At 43.5% G+C, this 26,081-nt stretch overlaps 2 protein-coding genes across 2 annotated transcripts in view; both read left to right on the top strand.

Moving 5' to 3' along the window:
* Chd8 (chromodomain helicase DNA binding protein 8) overlaps positions 1 to 4,455 on the top strand; it is a 70,877-nt gene extending 66,422 nt beyond the window's left edge. The window contains exons 36-38 of the mRNA XM_051143051.1: positions 48 to 227; positions 618 to 734; positions 3,755 to 4,455. Coding sequence (XP_050999008.1) covers positions 48 to 227; positions 618 to 734; positions 3,755 to 4,315 — 858 coding nt within the window. The 3' untranslated portion in view covers positions 4,316 to 4,455. The remainder of the gene's footprint in view (positions 1 to 47; positions 228 to 617; positions 735 to 3,754) is intronic.
* A 1,144-nt stretch (positions 4,456 to 5,599) lies between these two features.
* Positions 5,600 to 26,081, top strand: part of Supt16h (SPT16 homolog, facilitates chromatin remodeling subunit) — a 41,187-nt gene continuing 20,705 nt past the window's right edge. The window contains exons 1-8 of the mRNA XM_051143050.1: positions 5,600 to 5,779; positions 19,481 to 19,573; positions 22,120 to 22,290; positions 23,001 to 23,153; positions 23,617 to 23,763; positions 24,126 to 24,277; positions 25,196 to 25,368; positions 25,757 to 25,847. Coding sequence (XP_050999007.1) covers positions 5,714 to 5,779; positions 19,481 to 19,573; positions 22,120 to 22,290; positions 23,001 to 23,153; positions 23,617 to 23,763; positions 24,126 to 24,277; positions 25,196 to 25,368; positions 25,757 to 25,847 — 1,046 coding nt within the window. The 5' untranslated portion in view covers positions 5,600 to 5,713. The remainder of the gene's footprint in view (positions 5,780 to 19,480; positions 19,574 to 22,119; positions 22,291 to 23,000; positions 23,154 to 23,616; positions 23,764 to 24,125; positions 24,278 to 25,195; positions 25,369 to 25,756; positions 25,848 to 26,081) is intronic.

Below are 26,081 nucleotides of genomic sequence, written 5' to 3'. Positions count from 1 at the left end.
CCCATAAAGAAATGTCCACGCTCATGGGGTGGGTTCTGGGTTTGCAGCTGGAGGTGGAATGCATGGAGGAGCCAAATCACCTTGATCTGGACCTGGAGACCCGGATCCCTGTCATCAATAAGGTGGATGGCACTTTGCTGGTGGGTGAGGAAGCCCCTCGCCGGGCGGAGCTGGAGATATGGTTACAGGGTCATCCAGAGTTTGCTGTCGATCCCCGATTTCTAGCGGTGAGTGGCAGTTCCATCTGGCCAGATTTACAGTCTCTTGGCATTTAAGGTGTATGAGATCAGTAAAGCATGCCATATTTTATTCCGTTGTTTCTGCATCTGCAAAGTGAGAATGGTAACACCAACTCTTATTTTCTAGAACTATTCTGAGATTCAAAACACAGAAATATCCAGGCACTTCTTAAATTAAGTGCTTAGAAAATGCTGCTTTTAACCTGTTCCATAGAGAACTCAGTTTGGGGACGTAAAACCCTTAGTAGCAGTTTTCCACTAGACTAATCTTGATTTATAGAATACAGGTTTATTGACAAACAGAATGCAATAATACCTTAATAATTAGCCCAGAGATTTCCATTACTCTAGGGTAACCATTTTTTTTTCCTATTGCAGTATATGGAGGAACGTAGAAAACAGAAGTGGCAGAGATGTAAAAAAAATAATAAGGCAGAATTGAACTGTTTGGGAATGGAACCAGTACAGACAACCAACTCTAGAAATGGGAAAAAGGTGAGAGTGTAGCACATGTGTCATTCTGTCTGCCATGTTCTTAGGGATTCCGTCCGTGGAGATTAGCCCTTTCCCCTTTCCCCTGTATGTTTTGAGTAAAATTACCTTCAGTTCACCAGAATACTGTATAATATTTTAGCTGTAGCACTTTTTTGCACTAGAAAGACACACCAGGGCTTAGTCTTCTCTCCTAACATAACTAAAGAAATTTCTGCAAATCCTTTACATCTTTCAAAAGTTGGGTGTTTTAAGCCCAAAGTAGTAGAGAGGCATACACCTTTAATCCCAGTGTCCCAGCACTTAAGAGGCAGAAGCAGGTGGATCTCTGTGAGTTTGAGGCCAGCCTGGTCTATATAGAGTTCCAGACCAGCCAGACTCATATAGCGAGACCCTGTCTTTAAAAAAACAAATGGGCGTTTTGGAGTAAATACTAAAGATTAAACCTTAAGCTTACTAGACAAAATACTTTATCATTAAGTTAACATTATCAGCTAAATAATCTCAAAAGTTTTATAATTCCATATAGTATAGGAGTAATTGGGGTTTCTTAACATACAGGAAATTGAAAATAATATATCAGTAATAGAAAAAGCACAAGAAGCCACATTTTATTTTATTTTTATCGTAAGTGTATGAGTGTTTGTCTTCATGTATGTCTGTGCACCGTGTGCATCCTTAGTGCCCTCAAAGGTCAGAAGACGGTGCCAGACTCTCTGTAACTAGAGCACACAGTTAGTTGTAAGCTGCTATGTGGATGCTAAGAATCCAGCCTGGCTCCTCTGAAAAAGCAGCAGGTACTCTTAACCACCAAACCATCTTGCCAGTCCCAAAAACATCTTTTTCAAATTAATACCAATTTTAGTCAACTAGACTATTTCATACCAAGCCTATGGATCATTTAGAAGATTAGTGTGTATCATTCTTTTTTTCTACCAAAATATAACACTCTTTATCATGCCTGCCTTATTCTATATAGTTTGTGTGCATGTATATATAATATATGGTATATATACCATACACAGTATATATTGTGTATGGTATATCTTATATCGTATATATGCTATACAATAGTTCTTGGTATATGTATTATTATAGTATATTTCAAATGTAAAGGCATTAACTTTGGTCATGTACTTTCAGTTTAGCATATCAATACTTTGGGCTGACGGTATGTATACGTGCTTGCTGATAAGCTAAGCCTGACAAGCTGCTCACTCCTCAGAGCACAGATAACCATAGGAGGAAAGAACCAACTCCAAAGTTGTCTGTCCTCTGACCTCTGTATATATGCTCTGGGAAACTCTCGTGCCCATATACATCATAAATGTATACGTTGTGATTAATATAATATTATCTTTTGAAAATTTTTTTTACTTTTGGGTGCTGGAGACTGCTCTTCCAGAGGTGCTGAGTTCAATTCCTAACAACCACTTGGTGGCTCACAGCCATCTATAATGTGCTCCGATGCCCTCTTCTGGTATGCACTTGTATACATTAATAAATAAATAAGTCTTTAAAATATTTTTTAAACTTTTTATGTTCATTGATATTTTGTCTAAATGTTTGTCTGTGTGAGGATATCAGAAGCTCTGGAACTGGAGTTACAGAGAGCTGTGAGTGGCCATGTGGGTGCTGGGAATTGAACCCAAGTGTTCTGGAAGAGCAGCCTATGGCGTACTCTCCAGTCCCCCCACCCACCCACCCAGCCCCCTTTTTAAAGAAATAGATCTTACTATGTTGTCCAGGCTAGGGCCTGCCAAGCTCATGGGCTATAGTGATAATTCTCCCTACGTCTCCTCTGTAGCTGGGGCTGTAGTCATATGCCTCCTTGCCAGATACAATTCTTAGCTCTTGGTGTAAAATTGGCATTAATGCTGAGTCCTGCAGGTGTCTAGGTGTTACTGCAACCGTATTTAAAAGTCTATGCATGTGTGTTGATGCTTTTCCAGCCCAAAAAGGTGTATTCTATGTCAGGTGTTAGGTTCCATTTAAGTCTTGTGATATCCAGAGACATATGTACCAATTGTCTGTGCTTAGTGTTTAGTGTATCCCATGCGGTGCTTGGGCCAATAGCAAAGCAAAGGTCCTAAGGCAGTAAGTCCAGCCTTCCTGAGTGGTATAACAATGTCTAGGGGAAATGTTTTAACACTCAGCAAATATATGAGATTTACTTTGTTGTAGAGGTTTATTTGTGTGCGCTCTTGTCTCTCCTTTTGCTTGTGTCTGAGACAGAGTGTCACTCTAGCTAAAGCTGGTTTGAAGCTGTATTGGCCAGGCAGCTGTGGTACACACCTTTTACCCAGCACCCAAGAGGCAGAGGCAGAGGCAGAGGCAGGTAGATGTCTGATTTCCAGGCCAGCCTGGTCTACAAGGCTACACAAAAAAGAAGTCACTATATCCTGAACGTCCTTGAGCTCTTGGCAGTTACCCCACCCTGTCCTCCAAAGGCTGAGGCATGAGCCACCACACCCAGAAGATGATGGTTTTAATCAATGTAGGAAGTTTTCATTAAATTTGGTAAGATGTTTCCCATAATCTTCTTGGATATCTTAAACTGACCCTGCTCCTATGTCATAGTAGAGGGTAATGTAAACATCTATGTAGTTGTGTTGCACACATCACATAAGAGCATTTCAACAACTGCTGTCAGTCTACACTCACGTGCATTTTCCTGTGCATGTACTGATTGATTGTCTTACTCAAATCTCTTGCTAACAAAGGAAAAGACATTTGTAAAATGGTTGGTTGCAGGAAAGTATGATGTCATATGAAGTGGAGGGAAAAAAACTTCCAGGTTAACATGGATATCAATATCAAATTATTGATTTCACTCGCAATATCAGAATGCTTCAGCCAGTTAAGTACTGCATTTCCTTTCCCCATTAACACTAGTCAAGCCAAAGCTGACTAATGAGCAAGCATTTCTAAGCTAGGACACCTGTGGTTTCTGGGTCAAGTTCTATCTTCCCCCTACCTGAGCCTCCATCTTTTTATTGTCTTCTTTTGTTCCTACCTCACAGGGTCACTATGCCGAAACTCCATTCACCCGGGTTTTGCCAGGGCCTATTGCACCAGAGAACAGCAAGAAACGCGTCCGTAGGACAAGACCAGACCTCTCTAAGATGATGGCCCTGATGCAGGGTGGAAGCGCTGGGTCCCTGTCTCTGCATAACACCTTTCAGCACAGCAGTAGTGACCTGCAGTCTGTGTCGTCTTCGGGTCACAGCAGTGCCACTTGTACATCCCTGCCTTTCATGCCGTTTGTGGTGGGTGGTGCAGCAGCATCCCCTCATGCAGACTCCAGCACCATGCTCCATCATCACCACCACCACCCCCACCCCCACCATCATCACCATCACCACCCAGGCTTGAGAACCACTGGCTACCCTTCTTCACCAGCGACCACCGCCTCGGGCACTGCCTTGCGGTTACCCACACTGCAACATGAGGACGATGATGAAGAGGAGGACGAAGATGATGACTTATCTCAGGGCTATGACAGCTCAGAAAGGGACTTCTCACTCATCGATGATCCTATGATGCCAGCCAACTCAGACTCCAGTGATGATGCTGATGACTGAAGCCCCAGAATAGACCCCATAGCTGGGTGGCTGCTGGAATCTCTTACTCTGGCCCTTGGACTTTGGAAATGTGGGAGGGGCAGGGAACAATATGGGGAAACCCAAGACTTCAGGAGGTGAAAAGGAAAAGAAAAAAACAAAACAAAACAAAACAAACAAAAAAAAAACTTGTACCCGATTGCTCCCGATTTTGAGAGGATTGGGTGGGCAGGGGAAACTCCTAAAAAATAATAAATGACCACTTCCTCGTTTCTGGGGAAGCAAAGGAGCCTTGAGCAGCTGGTGTGCTCACCCCTCCCAAGACACCTCCATTAACCACAGACTATGTAGCGCTGGCCCTAGCCTCTGGCAGAGCCTGTTCCTGGCCAAACTGTGGAATACAGCTGGAGGGTCAGGAACTGTTACCTTCCTTCCCCTTGGCATTAATAAATTTAAGTTAATCCTTTTCCATTCTTCCCATGTTCTGTTTGCTCTAACACAATATAAGCACGATTTTAGGCATGCTTGGATAATTTAAACATCACTCTCCCTATGGTTCAATACCACGAATTGAAAAGTCATTTGTATTTCCTTACGCTAGAAAAATGGTCCAAGGTAAAGTGTTTTGAGTTGTACTCCACATTCTTAGATATTTTTATTAATTCACTGAGATAACCAGTCTTGGAGAAAGCCAAAGAATAGTGTTGCTTTTTATGCAATACAGCTAAGATACGGGCTGACAGAAAGGATGCCTTCAAAACTTGGGTCTGGGGGGAGTGGGGGCTGGCAAGAACTACAGGGTTAAAAGCCCCTCAAGCCATTTGTTTCCATCCAACCTACCAGCTCATCTCTTAAAGGAAACCTGAACATTTATCTTCCTAGCCTGCCCTCCACACAGCTTATTTGCGAAGGTGGGCTCGGTTCCTCTGGGTTGCAGTGTTTTGGTTTAGAGTGCCATCCCATTGGCAGGCACAGCTCTGCCCTGGGGCAGGGGACTCTGTCCCTTACGCTTGCTTGCACGCGGGTCCCGCTCTTTCTAACTCTCCTCCCACCTCCGCCCGCCGCCTAGAGCGCCCGGAGCTCGGAAAGTGGGCGGGTCACGTGACGGTAGCCCCTGGCGGCGAAGAGGGGCTCCGGGCCCCGCGAGCCCGCACCGCGTAATGAGGTCCGTTGACTAGTCCACTTTTGCGTCCTTCTCTGTTGCCCTTCTACCCTGCCCAGCGAGGTTTGCTTTTTTGTTTTTTGTTTTTTGTTTTTTTTTTAATCTTCGACACTATAGGGACCCGGAAGCGGAAGGGGCACCTCGTCCGGTCGGTACTTCCGGGTCACAGAGAGTGCGGGATTCCGGGCCGAGCGCGGGTGGCGGAGCTGGGACCTCGCGTGATTCTCAGAGCCCGACGGGAAGCGGCGTCCAGGGCTATGGCTGTGACTCTGGACAAAGACGCGTACTACCGGCGAGTTAAGAGACTGTACAGTAACTGGCGGGTAAGGAGCCCGGCGCCCCCGGGAGCCCCACATCCCATAATAGCCTGCTTCCCGGCGCCCTTTTCCCCCCTCCGCCAGGAGTCTCCGGCTCCGCCGCGGTCCCGGCAGCGTCCCGCTCGCAGCCGCCGCGCCTGCGGGGTCCGCACGCGTCTGGCCGGCCCGCCCAGGTCCCGCCAGAATTACGGTTTGCGGGAAGGAGGGGCGCGAAAGATGTGCCCGGAGCTCTTGGCGCTCTCCGCTCGCGGGCCTCTGCTGGAGTTGAGAAATGGTGCTCCCGCGCTCCGCTGCTCACGTTAGGCCCTGCGTGGGTCACAGACCCAGCGCCGGAAACCTGCGGACGCTCACAATAATAAAATAGATAGGACGCAGCAAACCTCGTTTCCCGTGTCGACTGCATACCCGGGACACGTGTTAAGGAAAGGGGTTGTGGACGTTCCAGGGCTTCTTCAAAGATTGGGTAGTTTTCCTGTTTTATAATCGATCTTAATTAAAAATTTATTTATTTTTTTTTTTTAGTAGTAACTTGTTAACGAATGTTTCTGATTGCATACTGTGATGCTGTCGGAACGGTATAGCATACATCTTGGCTTGGAACCTTGTGAGTGAGGGAAAATATAACCGATAAAAAGAAACCCGAAAATGCCCTTATAAAATATCAACTCCTGTTTCAGCTGTGTAAACTATCTTACTGGCTGATCCTCTGCAGTCTGAGCGCATGCCTGTAATCCCATGATTTTGGAGGCTGAGGCAGGAAGATCGCTAATTTCAGGCCAGCTTGTATCAGTTAACCCCGTGGCAAGTGTCACTCAGCTACATTCCCCTATCTAGAAAATAACTTCTAATGGTCATTGTATCATAGTGTGCTATGCTGATAATCAGAAGCGCTCAGTTTCCACATCAATCCTGAAATAATACATTTTTTAAAAAGGTTTTGTTGTTGGTTTGGGGTTTTTTTGGTTTGCCTATGGGTGTTTTGCCTTCATGTATGTTTGTGCACCCAGTTCATGCATTGCCCGAAAAGTCCAGAAGAGGGCGTCAGATACCCTGGAACTAAAGTTACAGGTTATTGACAGCTGTGTGGGTCCATGTAAACACTGGTCTTCTGAAAGAGCAACCAGTGATCTTAACCACTGAGCATCTCTCCAGCCTTTGAAAAAAGTACACTACTGCTGCTTTTTCTAGCCCCAGAGTTCATCAAGGTATTTCATTTTAAGGCTGTTACAAATAACATATTTCTTAATTATAATTTTCACAGCTTACATCGTAAATCAAGCACAGCATTAACACTTGAGTAGATATGTCTATCACAGTAAGCCTTCATCTGAATGTCATCTTTTGGTATTGGTATCTTGGGTGTCTGTTGTAGGAAGCCCTCACACCTGGAACATGGTCTTTAAATGGTGAAATATTTGCATATGATTTATGCACATGAGGTGCTGTAAGTCATCAGAATACCTACTAAATGTCAGTGATGTGAATATGATTGTTGTATAGAAAATATGTTTTAAATTTTGGTGTTCAGAATAGATTTAACCCCTCCCCCCCCCCAGACATTTTTCAGTCCAAAGTAAGTTGAATCTACAGGTTAGCTCATGGGTATAGAAGGCTGATTCTGGGGTCATTTTGGAGATCAGAAAACAGGTTCAGCCTCCAGACATGGAAGTACATACCTTTCCCAGCACTCAGGGAAGCAGAGGCAGGTGGATCACTGAGTTCGAGGCCAGTCTGGTCTACAAAGCAAGTCCAAGACAGCCAGAACCACACAGAGAAACCCTGTCTTGAAAAACCAAAAAAAGAAGAAAGAAAAGAAAATAGGCTCAACCGGAGATTAGGAATATATTATAGTTCAAGGGTAGAGAATACTTGCCTAATGTGTGAGGTCCTGGCTTGAACCGCCAATACCACAAAGTTTGGGGGGGGGGGGGAGAGGAAGAAGAAGAAAGAAATCAAGTAGGAGCCCTTGATAATACCCAAACCTTACTATTTTATCATTTTTAAAAAGATGTGTGTTTGGCGGGTGGTGGTGGCGCACACCTTCGATCCCAGCACTCAGGAAGCAGAGGCTGGTGGATCCCTGTGAGTTCGAGGCCAGCCTGGTCTACAGTGCGAGTCCAGGACAGCCAAACCCTGGACAGAGAAACCCTGTCTCGAAAAAACAAAAAATAAAAGTAAAAAAGGTGTGTGTGTGTATGTATGAGTGCCACTGCTCACATGTAGAGGTGAGAGGACAGCTTTGTGGGTCACTTCTCTTTAAAGGTGGATACCTTTGTTCAGGTTCCGGGTGGACTCAGTTTGCCAGGCTTGTACAGCAAGCACCTTTATCTACTGAGCCATCTCGCCAGTCTACATGATTCTTAAGACATTTGCATCTAGTCCAGTCCCACCTTTCCTATTTTTAGCATTAGAGCTGCTGAGAGGAAAAGGTTTTCAGTACCTGTCTTGTTTCTGCTTTAGGAACTGCTAGGTGGTAGTGATGGGTCATGAAGGCGGGTTACAGGCCGTCCTGGGCTTTTCTGTTTATGGAGGACCTGTTTCGTCCTGGGCTTTTCTGTTTATGGAGGACCTGTTTCGTCCTGGGCTTTTCTGTTTATGGAGGACCTGTTTCGTCCTGGGCTTTTCTGTTTATGGAGGACCTGTTTCGTCCTGGGCTTTTCTGTTTATGGAGGACCTGTTTTGTCCTGGGCTTTTCTGTTTATGGAGGACCTGTTTCGTCCTGGGCTTTTCTGTTTATGGAGGACCTGTTCAGAGATTTCCCTCCTGCTCATTGTTGTCATTGCTTTTAATCATTACATTGATTTATACTGCTTACTGGGCGCGGGGGTGAACAAAAAATCCTAAATTTCTGGCTGTTTTGGGGAGTAGGGCACTGTGTTCAGGCATCTGTACTAGTGATTTGAGACTTACTTCATTAGGACAGACCTTGGCTTCCTCATCTGCTTTTGTCTAAAGAAGTGCCAAAATTGCAGCTGTTGTACAAGGAATACTGAACCAGTGCATTTGTGTAGTTGTTTGGCAGCTGTCACCTTGAGGTAATGGGTAGCTATGGTCCCAGAAGGAAAGAAAGAAGCTTCCGGGTCAGATCTTTGTGCTGCTTTCTGGCTTTGGCTGAGATTTTATTGTGGCTGTTTTTTTCCTTTTTCTGAATTTTCTCAGAGAGTAGACGGTTCCAGAAGTTAGGGTTTTGTTTTTTGGGTTTCTTTGGGGTTTTGTTTGTTTGTTTGTTTTTCAATGTAGAGAGTACCTGCAAAGTAATGAGTTACTTTGATTTATCTCCATTTTTCTCTTTGTTTTCTGTTAGGGTCTCTGGCCTTCAACTGTCAGAGGCCCATCTGCCTCTCCATCCCAGAGCACTGTGATTAAAGCCCCACTCCTAGCACCAACAGGTTTCTTATAAATCTCTCATTCTAAAATTCTCAAATTCTATTTTATTTATTTACTGCTTTAAGCCCTGCCTCCTTTTCATATTGTTTCCTAAGCCAGGTTGCTCTGTGAGCCTGTTGAATCATGGGATGTTTTGATGCTAGATTGCCTATATCCTTTAGCCCCTGTTTTTGTTGTTTTTATTTTTATATGTATGACTGTTTTGCATGCATGTATGTCTGTTCATGTGCCCACTGTATGTGAGCAGTATTGTGCCCCTGGTGGCCAAAAAGAGACATCAGATGCTCTGGAACTGGAGTTTCAGACTATGTGAACTACTGTGGGTGCTAGGAGCCAACCCTGGGCCCTCCCTGGGGAGGGAGGGAGAGAGGGAGAAAAGGCTTATGACTTTATTGTCTTCATAACAAAGCCAGCTTAGGACTGGGTCACTTGGCCTTTCTCTTGTCCTCACCCAGGTCAGAGTGCTTGTATCTCTTACTTGGCAGCATCTCCTTAAATCTGTACTTGGGCTTGGCACACTCAAATCTCAGCACAATCTTTTTGTAGTTTTAGCCTTTTTGAGGAAAATAAGCGTAGTCCACCCACCATAGCCACACTGTTCCTGTCATAACACCAATTGCCTGGTCAGACAGAGGATCTTTGCCTTTTTTATACTGTGTCACTTTGTGGGGCCAGTGCTCACTACATTTCTTGAAGAAAGTCTGGCAGGTTTTAGGAACGGTTACTGTGCTTTCATGAGCAGTGTCTGTACAGAACGTGCAACAACCACTGAGCCATCCTCCAGCTCTGTGACCTCTGGTGTTCGTTTTGAGAACATCTTATCCACAAGTTTTTAAGGCAGGGTGAGTAGAATATAAACTTCTTAGGTCATTTCGTGTATTAAGTGTATTATTTTATGTGTTAGGCAGCTTTCTGCCACTCTTTAAAAAAAAATGTGAGATACGTGCGCACCTTTAGTCCCAGCACTCGGGAGGCAGGGGCAGCCTGGTCTACACAGCAAATTCAGGACAACCAAGGCTACACAGAGAAACCCTGTCTCAAAAAAACAAGAAAGAAAGAAAAGAAAAGAAAATCTGAGATAACATTAAGTAAAGGCTCGTGTGGGGCTCATGGATTTAGACGTGCTAGTCCATTGTCACTTAGGCCCGTTCCTTTTGACATCATGACAGGTGAGTACACCAAAGCCAGAGCACATGACCAAAAGAGCCATCTTATGTCATGGTACCCAGAAAATGAAGAAAGAGGGAGGGAGCAGTACCCCTTCACGGGCACCCCTTACCTAACTTGCTTCTACTAGGCCCATCTTCCCTGTGTCGTGGGAGGGAGAGCAAGCGTTTGGCCTATGGACTTTCGGGGAACATTTCATGATTCCAGCTGTAGTAGTTTTCCTTGTTTTGGATTAAATTTTTTTTAAGATTTTATTTTTATTTGATGTGTGTATGTGAGTATATGCATATATATCGTGTGCCACTTGCATGCCCGATGCCCACAGAGGTCAGAGGAGAGGGTCAGAGCTTCCGAAACTAGAGTACAGGTGGTTGTGGGAATTGGACTGCGTTCTCTGTGTGAGCAGTCGCTGCTCCTATTTGCTGAGCCATCTCTTCAGCCCACTTTGGGTTAAATAAAGAATTCAGTGGGCCAGGAAAATGGCTCAGTGGGTTAGAGCATTCACTGAGTAAGGCTGACAACCTGTATTCGACCCCCCAGATCTTCTAACTCTGAAAAGTGTCCTCTGATCACCATACATGCACCCCCTGTGCACAATATAATTATGGGACCAGCTGAGACCGCTCAATGGGGCACTGCTGTGCAGGAGTGGCTGTATCTGAGCTCAGTCCCCAGAAACCACATGAAGACAGAGGAGAAGCAACTCCACAAATTGTTTTCTGACCTCGCATGTGCATTGTGATATGTGTGCCACACAAATTGTACACACAATAAAATGTCTTCAGTGGAGACCTTGCCCTGGGGTACTGCTGTGGCTTACTGAAAGCCAGCCTGGATTGGCCCCACTTTGGCATTATGCCAAGGTTTAGCTGGTTTCCCAAAATCTCTGCTGAGAGCCCTGCAGTTATTCATTCAGGGCCTGAAGAAAGTGCTCAAAAACTCAACTGTTGAGGAAGCTGTGCAGGATGTTTTGGTGGCTACTAAAGTGTGGATATGGTTTTATATTTTAGAGATCATAAGCAAAGATGACATTGTTGGCAGTATTGTTTAAATTCTAAACTCTAACATCTGATAATATTTGATGTGTTGTTTGAATATTCTTAGACTGTGAGCAGATCTATCCAGAGAAAAAGAAAAAATTGATCGATAACATGCCTAGGTTGAGCAGGTGATGATGACAAACACCTTTAATTCCAGCTCTTAGAAGAGGCAAATGCAGACAGATCTCTTAGTTTCAGGCCAGCCAGGGGCTGTATAGTGAACTGGTCTGTCTGTCTGTCTGTCTTTCTTTTTTTTGTTTTGTTTTTGGTTTTTGTTTGTTTGTTTGTTTGTTTTGGTTTTGGTTTTTTGAGACAGGGTTTCTCCGTGTAGCCTTGGCTGTCCTGGACTCACTTTGTAGACCAGGCTGGCCTCGAACTCACAGAGATCTGCCTGCCTCTGCCTCTGCCTCTGCCTCCCGAGTGCTGGGATAAAAGACATGCGCTACCACGCCCGGCTGTTTTGACATTTTATAATAGTGTGTGTTCGAATAGGTCCCCTTTTCCTTTGTATTGATTTATAGACCCTTTTCATATCAAATCCAAACGCTATGACACTAATGAGTTTCATTTGCAATTTCTACCTTAATGCTTGACATCCCTGACCTGTGATTTTATAGATTTGTGTTAAAATTTGTATTTTTGTATTTTATCTTTTTTTTTTTTTTTTAATACTTATTTTTATTTTATGTGTGTTGATGCTTTGCCTGTATCTATGTCTGTATGTGGTTGTCAAATACTGGAGTTACGAATAGTTGTGAGCTGCCATGTGGGTGCTGGGAATTGAACCTGGATCCTCTGGAAGAGCAACCAGTGTTCTTAACCACTGAGCTATCTTTCCAGCCTAGTATTTTGTCTTTTTATTTTACTTCTTATCTGTCTTCTACTTCCAGAAACTGTTTATTAACTTCATTTTGCATCTTTCAGTGAGGTGCCTTTTACTTGTGTTGTTCATTTCTAACAATTCTTGCCTCATGTGTTTCTTTCTTACATACATACATACATACATACATACATACATACATACAACTTCTGCGCTTACAACAGTTGTCATTGTTGGACACAGAGGAGAGTGGAGCTGAAAGTCCTATCACTCAGTGACATTGTAGCTTTTGTTGTGATGCAGCATACTGTTCACATGGTTTTACATGTTTGTGGTAATAAAAATAAATATAAAAATAGATATCCTGGCAGTGGTGGCACACACTTTTATTCCTAGCATTTAGGAACAGAGGCAGGTGGATTTCTGTGAGTTAGAGGCCAGTCTGGTCTACAGAACGAGTTCCAGGACACCCAAGACTGCACAGAGAAACCCTGTCTCAAAAAATCAAAATAAATATATCCATGTGTGCTACTGGTCCTGTGGAGTGTATGCAGTTCTGTTCAATAAAAGACACTTGATAATGGTGCTAACGTCACTAGCTGTGTCTTTGTTGCACTCTGCTTTTAGCATTGTTTGGTGTGACTCCTGTAACTCACAGCCGTCCTTCTTCTGTCTCCCAGAGTGCTGGGGTCAAATAAGCATGAACTACCCCACCCAGCTTTTGTACTTAGTTTTAAATGCTCATTGTTCCCTGGAGAGATGGCTGAACACTGGCTGCTCTTCTGTAGGACTCAGGTTGGATTCCTAGCACCCACATGACAATTCTCAACCAACTGTTAAGTCAGGTTCAAAGAGCCAATGCCCTCTTCTGACCTTCATGGGCACCAGGCACAAGCATTGTGCATGGATATAGAAGCAAGTAAAGTACCCATACATTAAAGAAAAAAAAAATCCTCCCAGGAGCCAGGCATGGTGGCCCACCCCTGTGATTCCAGGTCTTGGGACCTAAAAACAGGAGGGTTAGAAGTTCAAAGTCATCCTTGGTCACACAGGAAGTTTGAGGCCACCTTGTGCTGCATAAAATCCTGTCTGGAAGGGAAACAAAGAATCTTACTGTAAAACAGTGTACTTATGGGGGTGTTTTGCCTATGTGTATGTGTCACCATGTGCATACCTGGTGCCTGAGGAAATCATAAAAGAGCATTGGCTCCCAGCCGAGCATGGTGGTACACGCTTTTAATCCCAGCACTCAGGAGATAGAGGCAGGCGGATCGCTGTTAGTTCTAGGCCAGCCTGGTCTACAGAGTGAGTCCAGGACAGCCAAGGCTACACAGAGAAACACTGTCTTGAAAAAGCAAAAAAAAAAAGGGGGGGGGGGACAACCGGCTCCCCAAGAACTGGAGTTATAGACAGTTATGAGTTTGAATGCTGAGAATTGAACCTGTCCTCTCAAAAAGCAACCACTGCTCTTAATAAGCGAACCATCTGTCTAGCACCACCACACTTAATTTTAGCAAGGGGCTGTGCTCAGTGTTTGGCTTGTGCGTCTGTGCACCACCTAGCTCTGGGAGAATGTGCTGTGATGTTCACAGTGCTCATTTCGTGTCAGTCGTATCCCTACTTTCTCTCTCTTACAGGAGCTTTTAAGGAAAGATGTTTCAGCTCTTTGTCCTGTTTGCTTCTTTCCTATAGGCGTGTTTGTACATACCTGTAATCCAACACGTGGGAAGCTGGGGTCGTGGGGTCATGAACTACATAACCTACATAGTGACATCTTGTTTCAAAGAAAAAAATTAATTAGAGTCTGTTTCTCCACATTAAAAATGAGGCTTTAAACCAGGAGGTGGTGGTGCACGCCTTTAATCCCAGCACTTGGGAGGCAGAGGCAAGTGGATCTCTGTGAATTTGAGGCCAGCCTGGTCTATAGAGTGAGCTCCAAGACAGCCAAGACTACAACCCTGTCTGGGAAAAGAAAGGCTTTGAAAGCTGCATGAAGGGGACCTCTCATCTGGAAAGAGTAGACAGGCAGGCTAGGACTGTTCCATAGAAATCCACCAGATGTCAGTATTTAAGGTTTTTGTTTTTGTTTTTCCAGATACCTTAAGAATGTTCAAAGCCGGGTGTGGTGGCGCACGCCTTTAATCCCAGCACTCGGGAGGCAGAGGCAGGCGGATCGCTGTGAGTTCGAGGCTAGCCTGGTCTACAAAAAGAGTCCAGGACAGCTAAGGATACACAGAGAAACCTTGTCTCGGAAAAAAAAAAGTTTGAAGTTCAGCTGGGTGTGGTGGCCCATGTCTTTAATCCCATGACTTGGGGAGGCAGAGGCACATGGATCTCTGTGAGTTTGAGGCCAGCCTGGCCTGCAAAGTGAGCCTAAGACACCCTGGGCTACACAGAGAAACAAGTATTGTTTTCTAGAATTATGCAGAATTTTCAGAATTATATCAGGATTTTCCTGGTAATTTAGAGCACTTCTTTTACTAGATCTAATATCTGAGTTGAACATTTCTAAGCACATTTAAAGCTTCAACAAGTGGTTTCTAGGGAAAATTAAGTTATTTTGCAAAATGATTAGATCAGGGCTTCTGAAGATTAGAGATGTGTTTGGCCATACAGACCATATTTTCCTTCTGTGGTACTTCTCTCTCCTGGGACTCTGAGGCCTCATAGCATCTCTTCGCAGTAAGTGCTCCTGTCAGTCAGTGAATACAGGTGTAGCTAGCTCTGCTTGCCTTAGTCATTTACTGCTGTTTTTCTGGAAAAACTAGTGAACTCTCTACATTATTTTTAAATGATACTGTATGTCAGTGTACTGTGTATAAGCAGAAAAGTATGTCAGTTGTCAAAAATAAAAGTAAGTGCCAACAGATTGTAACAAGTGTTAGGGAGCAGCTCAGACACACACGTTGGGATTAAAAGAGCATGGGGAGCTTTTACTTTGGTTTGACTATGTAGGCTCACACCGTTTCCACACCATTCAGCAGCACAGGCTTTCAGAGCCGGGGACACTGCCCGACCCTGTGCTGCTTCTGTCTAATGGCCTAGCTTGATGGTAGTGACATTGGCTCTCTGATTTGCACTGAGAGTTTTAGTTTTTCATAGAGATAAACACTTGTATAATGATCCCTATGAGCTAAACACTGAAGAGCACAGCAACTCTACAGTTCTCAGGTCACACTTCAGGAGGGAAGGACTACAGAGTGAAAAAAGGTCAGGTCACAGGTAAGTGGCATTATGGCTTAAAGCCCAAGAATAGTCTGCTCTTAGGAGTATTTTTCCAGTACATGTACTGTTTCTCTGAATGCAGAGTACATACAACAACTTAATAGCCATTACTTGGAATTGCTGAGAGAAATTGCTCAGGGTATTGAGGTAGAAGATCATGAGGTTCAAGGCCTATCTTAGCTACGTGGTGAAACCTTGTCTCAAAAGAAAGTAAGTCGCCAATATTCATACCCTATCTGATAAAGCTTGCGAGATACTTGGATAAAAATCAGAAACTTCAGGCTGGAGAGATGGCTCAGTGGTTAAGAGCATTGTTTGCTCTTCCAAAGAATCCGGGAATCCGGGTTCAATTCCCAGCACCCACATGGCAGCTCACACTGTCTTTAACGCCAAGCTCTGACATCCCCACACCAGTGCACATAATTTAAAATTAAATAAATTTTTTTTTTATCAGAAACCTAATAAAGCTTTCCGAGGACATTTGTCTTCTGTAGCTCTGCTGAAAAGTGCTTGGTTTGTTAACAAAGAAGAAAATGGTAGCTGAAGAATAACGCCTGCCATTCTGCTATTCCTGTCTCTGTAAGAGTTTTTAAGAGTGTGTGTTGTTGCACATGTGTGTGAGGCCAGAGGTTACTCTTGTGCGTGATGCCTCAGGTGCTACCCACTTTGTTTTGCGCCAGGCTTTCTTACTTAACTTGGAACACACTAGGCCCCAGGAACCCACCCAGCCTTTGACACAGGCCTGTGCTTCAGACTCAGGCCTTCATGCTTGTGGGGCAAGCATTTTACTTTCTGAGCTTTCTTCCCACTTATATCTTAAACTTAGCATGTGTGGCTTTATTGGATTTTAACATTTTATTATTCATCGGGAAAATGCAACATGCCAGCAAAAATGGGGAGGAACAGGAAGTCTCAGGTGCTATTCGTAGGAATGTAAGTTAATGTGGCCATTATGCAGAGTGGTATCAAGGTTCCTCAAAGTTTAAGTCCCGCCATATGACGCTGCTGCTGCCCTCCTTGTGAGTACACATCTCAAGGAGCTAAAGCTGCATTTCGAGGAGATGCTTGCACTCGTGCTTCTCGCAGGACTATTCACAACAGCCAAGATGTTCAGTCAGCCTACTCGTCTATAGAGGGAGGAGTGCATAAAAGGCATATGGTACATAAACACAAGGAATATTAACTACCCAAGCACAGACTAAGCTGGGTACAGTAAGCTCACCTCTGGCTTGAGCTACACAGCATCAGCATGTCTTTAAAGGAAGACAGAGGAGCTAGAGAAATGGCTCAGTTTTAAGATTGCGTACTACTGTTTCAAAGGAGTTGAATTTGGTTTCCAACACCCACAGTTAGCCAGCTTACAACTACCTATAACCAGCTCCAGGAATCTAAATGCTGTTTAAAAGAAAAGAATTAAATTCTGCCACAGAATTATTTGATTTAACATTATGTTAGTTGAAATAAGCCAAACACAAATAACACACTGCATATTCTCTCATGTGGAGGCTTAAAAGTCCACCTGAATTATGAATAGTGCTAACTTTGCTTCAGAAAGAGTGATAAGGACAAAGGGAGCTTGGATAATAGGTACCAAAACACAGAAGCAATGTGGTCGGGAGCCCTGCAACACAGTGGGATGTCAATCAGAGTACCTGTTTATGTTTTAGCAATGTAAAAACGAAGAGGTTGGAAGCCCTATGGAGAAGCCATGAATGCCACTTGTTATCAGCGTGGAGCTTTCCAGCAGTGGCTAGTAGCCAGAAGACTTGTACATCTCACTGTCAGACTACAGCGCTACAGCACGATGTGCTGTACAAGAGAGACAGCACCGTGCACTGAGAAAGAGTCTCTGGTAACTGCATATGCATATGCAGAGAGTTAAGTAGGACTTGCAGATACCATACATGAAAGTTATTTCAGAGTAAGGGGCTAGAAAGATGGCTGCTGGTTAAGAGAACTGGCTGCTCTTGCAGAAGGCCCAGGTTCAGTTCTTAACATTACATAGCAGCTTACAACAGCTTGTAATTCAATTTCCAGTGGAGCTGATATCCTCTTTCCTGCCTTCCATGGGCACCTGGTCACACCTGGTTCATGTATACTCATTTGTTCAGTCATAACACACAAACTCAGAAAATAAAGCTTTTAAAAAACATTTCAGAGTAAATCACATCTAAGTGTAAGCACCAAAGCTAAGCAGTAAAAATTTTAAATTTTTATTTTTATATGGGAGGAAGGGTGATATGTGTGCCATGGTGCATGTGTGGAGGTCAGAGACAACTTGGGGGCACCTAGCACACACTTTGTACACATACATGCATGCAAACAAAACACACAAAATAAGACCCATATAATTCAGTAACAGATTATAAATTGTATAATAATCTAAATAGGCCTTTCTCCTCTCCTGCTCCCACCTCCCCAAAAGGCACAGTTAACAAGATGCACATCATTAGTTATCAGGGAAAATCAAATGAACAGCAGTAAGATACTAATTTATACTTACTAAAAAGAATGTGGGCTAAAAAGGTGCTCACAGGCAAGACTGATGACCTGAATTCTATCCCCACAGGGCCTGTGTGCTAAGAGCGAGCCTTTATACAGTCTAGTAAAGAACATAAAGTAGTGTAGTTACTGGAAAGCCATCTACTGGCTCCTCAGAATGTTAGAGATATAGAGTTACCATATAAACAAACAATTCTTCTCCTAAACATTTATCCAGGATAACTATACAGACAAAGCCTCGTGCACAAATGCTCACAGTATCATTATTTATAGTAGCTTGAAGTGGAAACAGTTTGTAGAATGGCTCGGCAGGTAAAGGCACTTGCTGTACAAACCTGGAGATGTGAGTTCAATCCCTGAATCAAACAGTGGACCACTCCTGAGAGCTGTCCTCCTAGTCCCACATGAGCCACATGCACACCAGCCCACACCTGTCACACACACAATAAATAAAAATTTTAAAGCAGGAATAACCCAAATGATGACTTAAATAAAGAAGTGTCAAGGGACTAGGGATTTGGCTCTGTTCATTAAGTGCTTTCTGTGCAAGCGTGGGAGCCCGAGGTCAGATTCTTAGCATCCAGGTAAAATGCATGGGTCTGTGTGTGTACCCCAGTGCTGGAAATGGAGAGTTCAGACAGATGCCCCTGGAGCTCACTGACAGCTATCCTAGCTGAATCTGTGAGCTCCAGGTTAAGAGAGAGGCCAGGGCTCAAAGAATAAGATTGCACACTCAGGAGGCAAAAAATAGAAGGGTCTCTCTAAAAGCTTGAGATCAGTTGAAGAGGACAGCCGACATCTTGACCTGGCCTCCACACACGCCCATTGAAATATTGATAATACCAAAACACAGATGAACTTTGAAAGCATGTTTGTTAAGTGAAAGAAAGAAATGCAAAAATGCTGCATACTAATGATACTGGTATATGAAATGCCCAGAGTAGGCAAATCATTAGAAGAAACAAATTGCTAATTTCCACAGGCTGGAGAGGAAGCAGAGAGAGATGAAATACTTGATAATGCGTAAAAGGTTTCCTTTGGCGTTGACGAAGGTGCTTTGAAGTTTGGTGGCACTACACTGAAAACGGGTAGCTTTTGTGTATGGATGTATCTCAAAGCGGAGGGGGTTTGTTTGTTTTGTTTTTAAGAGGTAAATAATAATTGTTGTTACTAAGTAAGCATGCATGTCAGATTACTGTTAGTAAAAAGTATACCTTGGGCAGATACTGAAATCTGTATTTCTGTTACTAGTGTGTAAAAATAATGTGTTGGGAAGGTGCACTTTTTTCTGCAAGCATTAGGAGGACCTGAGTTCAATCCCCCAGTACCCACTTAAAGAAGTATTAAAAAGACACAGGCCTTTAACCTCAGCACTGGGCCACAAAGACAGGTGGGTCCCAGGAACTCGCCCACCACCTGGCCAGCCTAGTGATAGGTTCAGTGAGAAACCCTGTTTCAAAGCAGTAAGCAGAGAGTCGTGGAAGAAGATACCCCAGACCCTCCTCTGGCCTCCAGGAGCATACACACAAAGAAAGAAAGTAATTAAATTTTACCTTCTATTTTCAGAAAGGAGAAGATGAGTATGCCAGTATTGATGCCATTGTTGTATCTGTGGGTGTTGATGAAGAAATTGTGTATGCCAAGTCAACTGCCTTACAGGTAAGTGGCTTACAGCTTTCAGTTCCTGGGTCTAGTGCATAGCTCAGTAATAAATAAAGATGTCTTAGTGTTGGAGAGGCTCTGTTCTGCTCTCCAGCTCGGTCCCATTACCTGTGTGGGAGGGTCTCAGTGCTTCTGACTTACAGGTGAGAGTAGATGTACAGTTTATTCGTCATCACGCTGAAAAGAGTCTAAGAAAATAAGGAATGTATGGAGCAAATGTATTTAATTGCATATAACAAAAATTCCTGTCAGTGGGTTGAGCAAAGAGTATTTTTCTTCATATAATTCTCAGGAGCCCAGCCTTTTCCATTTTGCTTGTGCTATGAAGTAGCTGTTAGAGCTCTGGGCACGCTCTCTGTACTCTAAGCTGAAGTACAGAGAGGAAGGCGAGCAGCCTTCCTGCTTTAAACTGCTTACTTATGACACCGTACATCTTACTGACCAAGACATAATGTAGTAGCAAGCCATACTTATGTCTTAGGCATATAGAAGCCATACTTATGTCTTAGGCATATAGAAGCTGTGCTTATGTCTTAGGCATATAGAAGCCGTGCTTATGTCTTAGGCATATAGAAGCCGTGCTTATGTCTTAGGCATATAGAAGCCATACTTATGTCTTAGGCATATAGAAGCTGTGCTTATGTCTTAGGCGTATAGAAGCCGTGCTTATGTCTTAGGCATATAGAAGCCGTGCTTATGTCTTAGGCATATAGAAGCCGTGCTTATGTCTTAGGCATATAGAAGCCATACTTATGTCTTAGGCATATAGAAGCCATACTTATGTCTTAGGCATATAGAAGCCATGCTTACGTCTTAGGCATATAGAAGCCGTGCTTATGTCTTAGGCATATAGAAGCCATGCTTATGTCTTAGGCATATAGAAGCCGTGCTTACGTCTTAGGCATATAGAAGCCGTGCTTATGTCTTAGGCATATAGAAGCCATGCTTATGTCTTAGGCATATAGAAGCCGTGCTTACGTCTTAGGCATATAGAAGCCATGCTTACGTCTTAGGCATATAGAAGCCATACTTATGTCTTAGGCATATAGAAGCCATACTTATGTCTTAGGCATATAGAAGCCATGCTTACGTCTTAGGCATATAGAAGCCGTGCTTATGTCTTAGGCATATAGAAGCCATACTTATGTCTTAGGCATATAGAAGCCGTGCTTATGTCTTAGGCATATAGAAGCCATACTTATGTCTTAGGCATATAGAAGCCATACTTATGTCTTAGGCATATAGAAGCCGTGCTTATGTCTTAGGCATATAGAAGCCGTGCTTATGTCTTAGGCATATAGAAGCCATGCTTATGTCTTAGGCATATAGAAGCCGTGCTTACGTCTTAGGCATATAGAAGCCGTGCTTATGTCTTAGGCATATAGAAGCCATGCTTATGTCTTAGGCATATAGAAGCCGTGCTTATGTCTTAGGCATATAGAAGCCGTGCTTATGTCTTAGGCATATAGAAGCCATGCTTATGTCTTAGGCATATAGAAGCCATACTTATGTCTTAGGCATATAGAAGCCATACTTATGTCTTAGGCATATAGAAGCCATGCTTATGTCTTAGGCATATAGAAGCCGTGCTTACGTCTTAGGCATATAGAAGCCGTGCTTACGTCTTAGGCATATAGAAGCCGTGCTTATGTCTTAGGCATATAGAAGCCATACTTATGTCTTAGGCATATAGAAGCCGTGCTTATGTCTTAGGCATATAGAAGCCATACTTATGTCTTAGGCATATAGAAGCCATACTTATGTCTTAGGCATATAGAAGCCGTGCTTATGTCTTAGGCATATAGAAGCCATGCTTATGTCTTAGGCATATAGAAGCCGTGCTTACGTCTTAGGCATATAGAAGCCGTGCTTATGTCTTAGGCATATAGAAGCCATGCTTATGTCTTAGGCATATAGAAGCCGTGCTTATGTCTTAGGCATATAGAAGCCGTGCTTATGTCTTAGGCATATAGAAGCCATGCTTATGTCTTAGGCATATAGAAGCCGTGCTTACGTCTTAGGCATATAGAAGCCGTGCTTATGTCTTAGGCATATAGAAGCCATGCTTACGTCTTAGGCATATAGAAGCCGTGCTTATGTCTTAGGCATATAGAAGCCATGCTTACGTCTTAGGCATATAGAAGCCGTGCTTATGTCTTAGGCATATAGAAGCCATACTTATGTCTTAGGCATATAGAAGCCATGCTTATGTCTTAGGCATATAGAAGCCGTGCTTATGTCTTAGGCATATAGAAGCCGTGCTTATGTCTTAGGCATATAGAAGCCATGCTTATGTCTTAGGCATATAGAAGCCGTGCTTATGTCTTAGGCATATAGAAGCCGGTGGAGCTGTACGTCTCACACACACCCTCACACTGTTCAGCACCTTATTTCGCCCGCGATCCAGGTTGTTTTATTTGTACCCACATCACAGCTACTCCATCCCAGAGCTTAAAGTTAACCCAGATATCTTATCCATAAATGTTTATTTGTAACTTTTGTCACTGTTTTGTTTTTTTGGTTTTTTTTGTTTTTTTCCGTAGACATGGCTCTTTGGTTATGAACTAACTGATACAATCATGGTCTTCTGTGATGATAAAATCATCTTCATGGCCAGCAAAAAAAAAGTGGAGTTTTTGAAACAGATTGCCAATACTAAAGGCAATGAGAATGCTAATGGAGCCCCTGCCATCACACTGCTCATCAGAGAGAAGGTTAGGACCAATTAATGTTGCTGCAAATGTGGAATAGAATGTTAAGTGTTGAGCACAGGTGCTTTGGGGGCTTTTAGAATGCATGAGAAAAGATGGCCAGGCATGGTAGAACCCATTTTTAATCCGAGCACTTGGGAGACAGAGGCAAGCAGATTTCTGAATTCAAGGCCAGCTGGATCTACATAGTGAGTTCCAAGCCAGCCAGAGTGACATAGAGAGAGAGCCTGTGTTTCAGTGGGGGGGGGGGGGAGAGATCGGTGATGGGGGCTGTAGCTGTAATTAGAGAGCTGTGTCTTCAGATGAGTAGGAAAAAAGCTCTGGAACTGCTAGCTTGGTGGCAGTAGAGGAGCCATGGGCTCTGATGAGCACTACTAACTTGCTTGGCTGTGTATTGACAATGTTATTGTTTCCATTGCAATGACTAATTAGAGCTCATAACCTAAAAATCCTTAAGAAAACTTAGATGTACTCATTTCTCAGAATTTCTGTGAGTATTTGAGTTTGCAGTCTTTTCTTAAAGCAAGAGAATAGTCTTGTCAAAATACCCAAAGAAAATATCTGTCAGCATTCAGTATGTGCTAATCTGCCCTGAAGAAATAGGTGGGCCTCAAAGAACTCATCTTTTCCATGGCTTAGATTGTTACTCTCTGCTTATTGCTAGATAGAAAATAAGAGTCTAATTCTTGAATTAACACCTCTTTTCCTGATAGAATGAAAGTAATAAGAGCAGCTTTGACAAAATGATTGAAGCCATTAAAGAAAGCAAGAATGGCAAGAAAATTGGAGTGTTCAGCAAAGATAAGTTCCCCGGAGAGTTCATGAAGAGCTGGAGTGACTGTCTCAACAAGGAAGGCTTTGACAAAGTAAAGGCCCTGTGGGGAGCAGCGCAGTGAGAGGGAGGTGGGGCGGGCTGCCCTCACAGCAGAGGGTTTTCATTCGGGGAAACCTGTGCTCGTTCATGGTTCTGTTTTTCATGTCCTTGGGCTAAATGATATTCCAGTTTAATTTTCTGTCACAAAACAAGGCATTCAGAAGTACATCAGCCACATTAAATAACTCACATTAGATAGCTGAGCCTCTCTTAAGGTCATCTTTTCCCTGCCTTGCCTGTTTCCCTTCAGCATTACCGTCACCTCTGGAGAGATCCGTTTATGTTTTAAGTAGTGCACTAGCTTAATGTTTTATAGGATACACGCGTTCTAAGAGAGATGTTTTAAATGTTTATTCAGTTCAGGAAGAGACTGAGCATTCTAAATAGCATTACTGCTGATTCCCAAGCCGTGTTTGGTGGCTGTGTTGGCATTAGCATCGTCACTCTGTCTGCAGGTTGACATCAGTGCTGTCGTGGCGTACACCATTGCTGTGAAGGAGGATGGGGAGCTCAACCTGATGAAGAAAGCAGCCAGCATCACCTCTGAGGTTTTCAACAAATTCTTCAAGGAAAGAGTCATGGAAATAGTGGATGCAGATGAGGTAATGAAAAGAGGGGCTCTTCTTACTGTATTGATTAAGCAGCAGTGAGTCCTGTTCCGCTTGCGGCACATTTTCAGTGTCTGTTCTTTTGGTTCTTTTTTTCCTTTTGAAGTTGGTAACCGCCATCTCTCCTTCAAAATAAGCTAGCACGTGCTGTGGTTTTTTGAGGCTATCTGTAGTTTTACTCAAGAACACAGGAAAGCTATGGATCCCATGTAAGCTCCACATTCCCTTTATATGTCAGTTCACTATACTGTTGGCACATACACCAGCATGGCTGTGCCTTCAGATGGCATATTAGAGAGCATGCACTTCTGCACGCTACCCTCCAGTGAGAATTACTGTGTTCCTGCGTATTCTAGAAAGTTCGGCATAGCAAACTGGCTGAGTCTGTGGAAAAGGCCATTGAAGAGAAGAAATACCTAGCTGGAGCAGACCCTTCCACTGTGGAAATGTGTTATCCTCCTATCCTTCAGAGTGGTGGCAACTATAATCTCAAATTCAGTGTGGTGAGGTAAGCATGAAAATGGCATAACATAATGACCAGAGCATTTTAACCTGTGTTTTCTTTTGACTTTTTCAGCAGGTCAAAAGAGGCAGAATAACTAACCTGCTTATAGTCTTACCATGTATGTGTATTTTGTTACATCTTATATGCGTTTGGTAATAACATTTCCCAGGTTATTAAATATGCTGGAGAAGGGGGCTGAGAGGTAGCGCAGCTGGTTCAGAGCACATGTGGATGCCGTGTCACAAGGACCGCAGCTGAAATCTCGTCACCTCCCTCCTCCTGGCCTCACTGGCACATACATACAACTAAAATGCTTTAAATGCTAGAGAAGTCAGGTGTGGCAAATGGCCTTAACCCTAGCGCTTTAGAGGCAGGGGCAAGTGGTTCTCTTGAGTTCAAGACAAGCCAGCGCAACATAGGGAGAACCTGGTGGCAGGTTCTAGGAAAAATGTAAAATAAACTGGAAAAAAAAAGTAAAAGATTAGATATATGATCAGGTAACTTCCGTTTTAATTTTAAGACATACTGTAAAGGGGGTGTGGCTGGGGCTCTCAGCAGTAGCGCACTGGTTAGGATGCTCAAAAGCCTAAAATTTGAGTCCCGACACCACCAAACAAATAAATATAGAGAGACAGAATTGTAAGTCAGAGTTCATGAAGGACCAGAGCTTAAGTAGCTCCCCAGTGCCCACTAAGCTGCTCCAGTCTCCTTGATAGAATGCAGTATTCATCGCTCCCTGGGTTTTTACTCTAAGTTTGGTCACTGATGTTTACTAGTAGCCATAAGTGGTATGGGGTGGGGTGGAGCATTTACATCTTTATTCCACTGGAGTTTGGGATGTGTCAAGGAGAGCAGTGAGTGTGGATGTTGTGTGCCAGTGCTGGATTTGGTGGTGAAATGCTTTCTTTCCTTGGTCTCTAGTGATAAAAATCATATGCATTTTGGAGCCATTACTTGTGCCATGGGCATTCGCTTTAAATCTTACTGCTCCAACCTTGTTCGCACCCTGATGGTTGACCCTACTCAGGAAGTTCAAGAGAATTACAACTTTTTACTCCAGCTTCAAGAAGAGATGCTAAAGGAATTAAGACATGGTAAGACTCCTAAAAGAAGGTTTGGAGCTCCTATAATATTAGTGTTTCGTGGTCCCCCTGCATCGGTGACTCTGAGTAATGACTCTCAGAGACTGGGAGTGCAGCATGGAGCACTTTGCTAACCTGTACAAGGCCCTGGGTTCCATCCCTAGCACTGCCAAAAAAGACTGGCTTCAGTCCCCGGTACTACAAAGAAACAAATGGTTATATGCTTTCTTTTTTAAGAAATCAGATTCCTAATTCTATCATAGCAGACACTCCACCTTTTATACTTTGAGAAACACTGCTTTAAGGGACTTAGTAGGTGAAAACAACCTGATTATATGATGTCATTTTTGTAACTGTTTTCCTCTGAAAAATAACTAATGTCTCTTTTCTGTCTTACTAGGTGTGAGGATATGTGATGTGTATAACTCTGTCATGGATGTGGTTAAGAAGCAGAAGCCAGAACTGCTGAACAAAATCACAAAAAACCTAGGGTGTGTTACAGTGTGTACTGTGGCTCTTGACTCAGTGTGTTGTTTTTTGTTGTTGTTGTTGGTTGGTTTTGGTTTTTCGAGACAGGGTTTCTCTGTAACAGCTCTGGCTGTCCTGGACTCACTTTGTAGACCAGGCTGGCCTCGAACTCACAGATCTGCCTGCTTCTGCCTCCTGAGTGCTGGGATTATAGGCGTGCACCACCACATCAGGCTAGTCTGTGTTCCCTTTTTTTC

Source organism: Acomys russatus, chromosome 3 (assembly GCF_903995435.1).
Source record: "Acomys russatus chromosome 3, mAcoRus1.1, whole genome shotgun sequence".
NCBI classification, from domain to species: Eukaryota; Metazoa; Chordata; class Mammalia; order Rodentia; family Muridae; genus Acomys; species Acomys russatus.
This window is presented reverse-complemented; position numbering and strand designations above follow the sequence as displayed.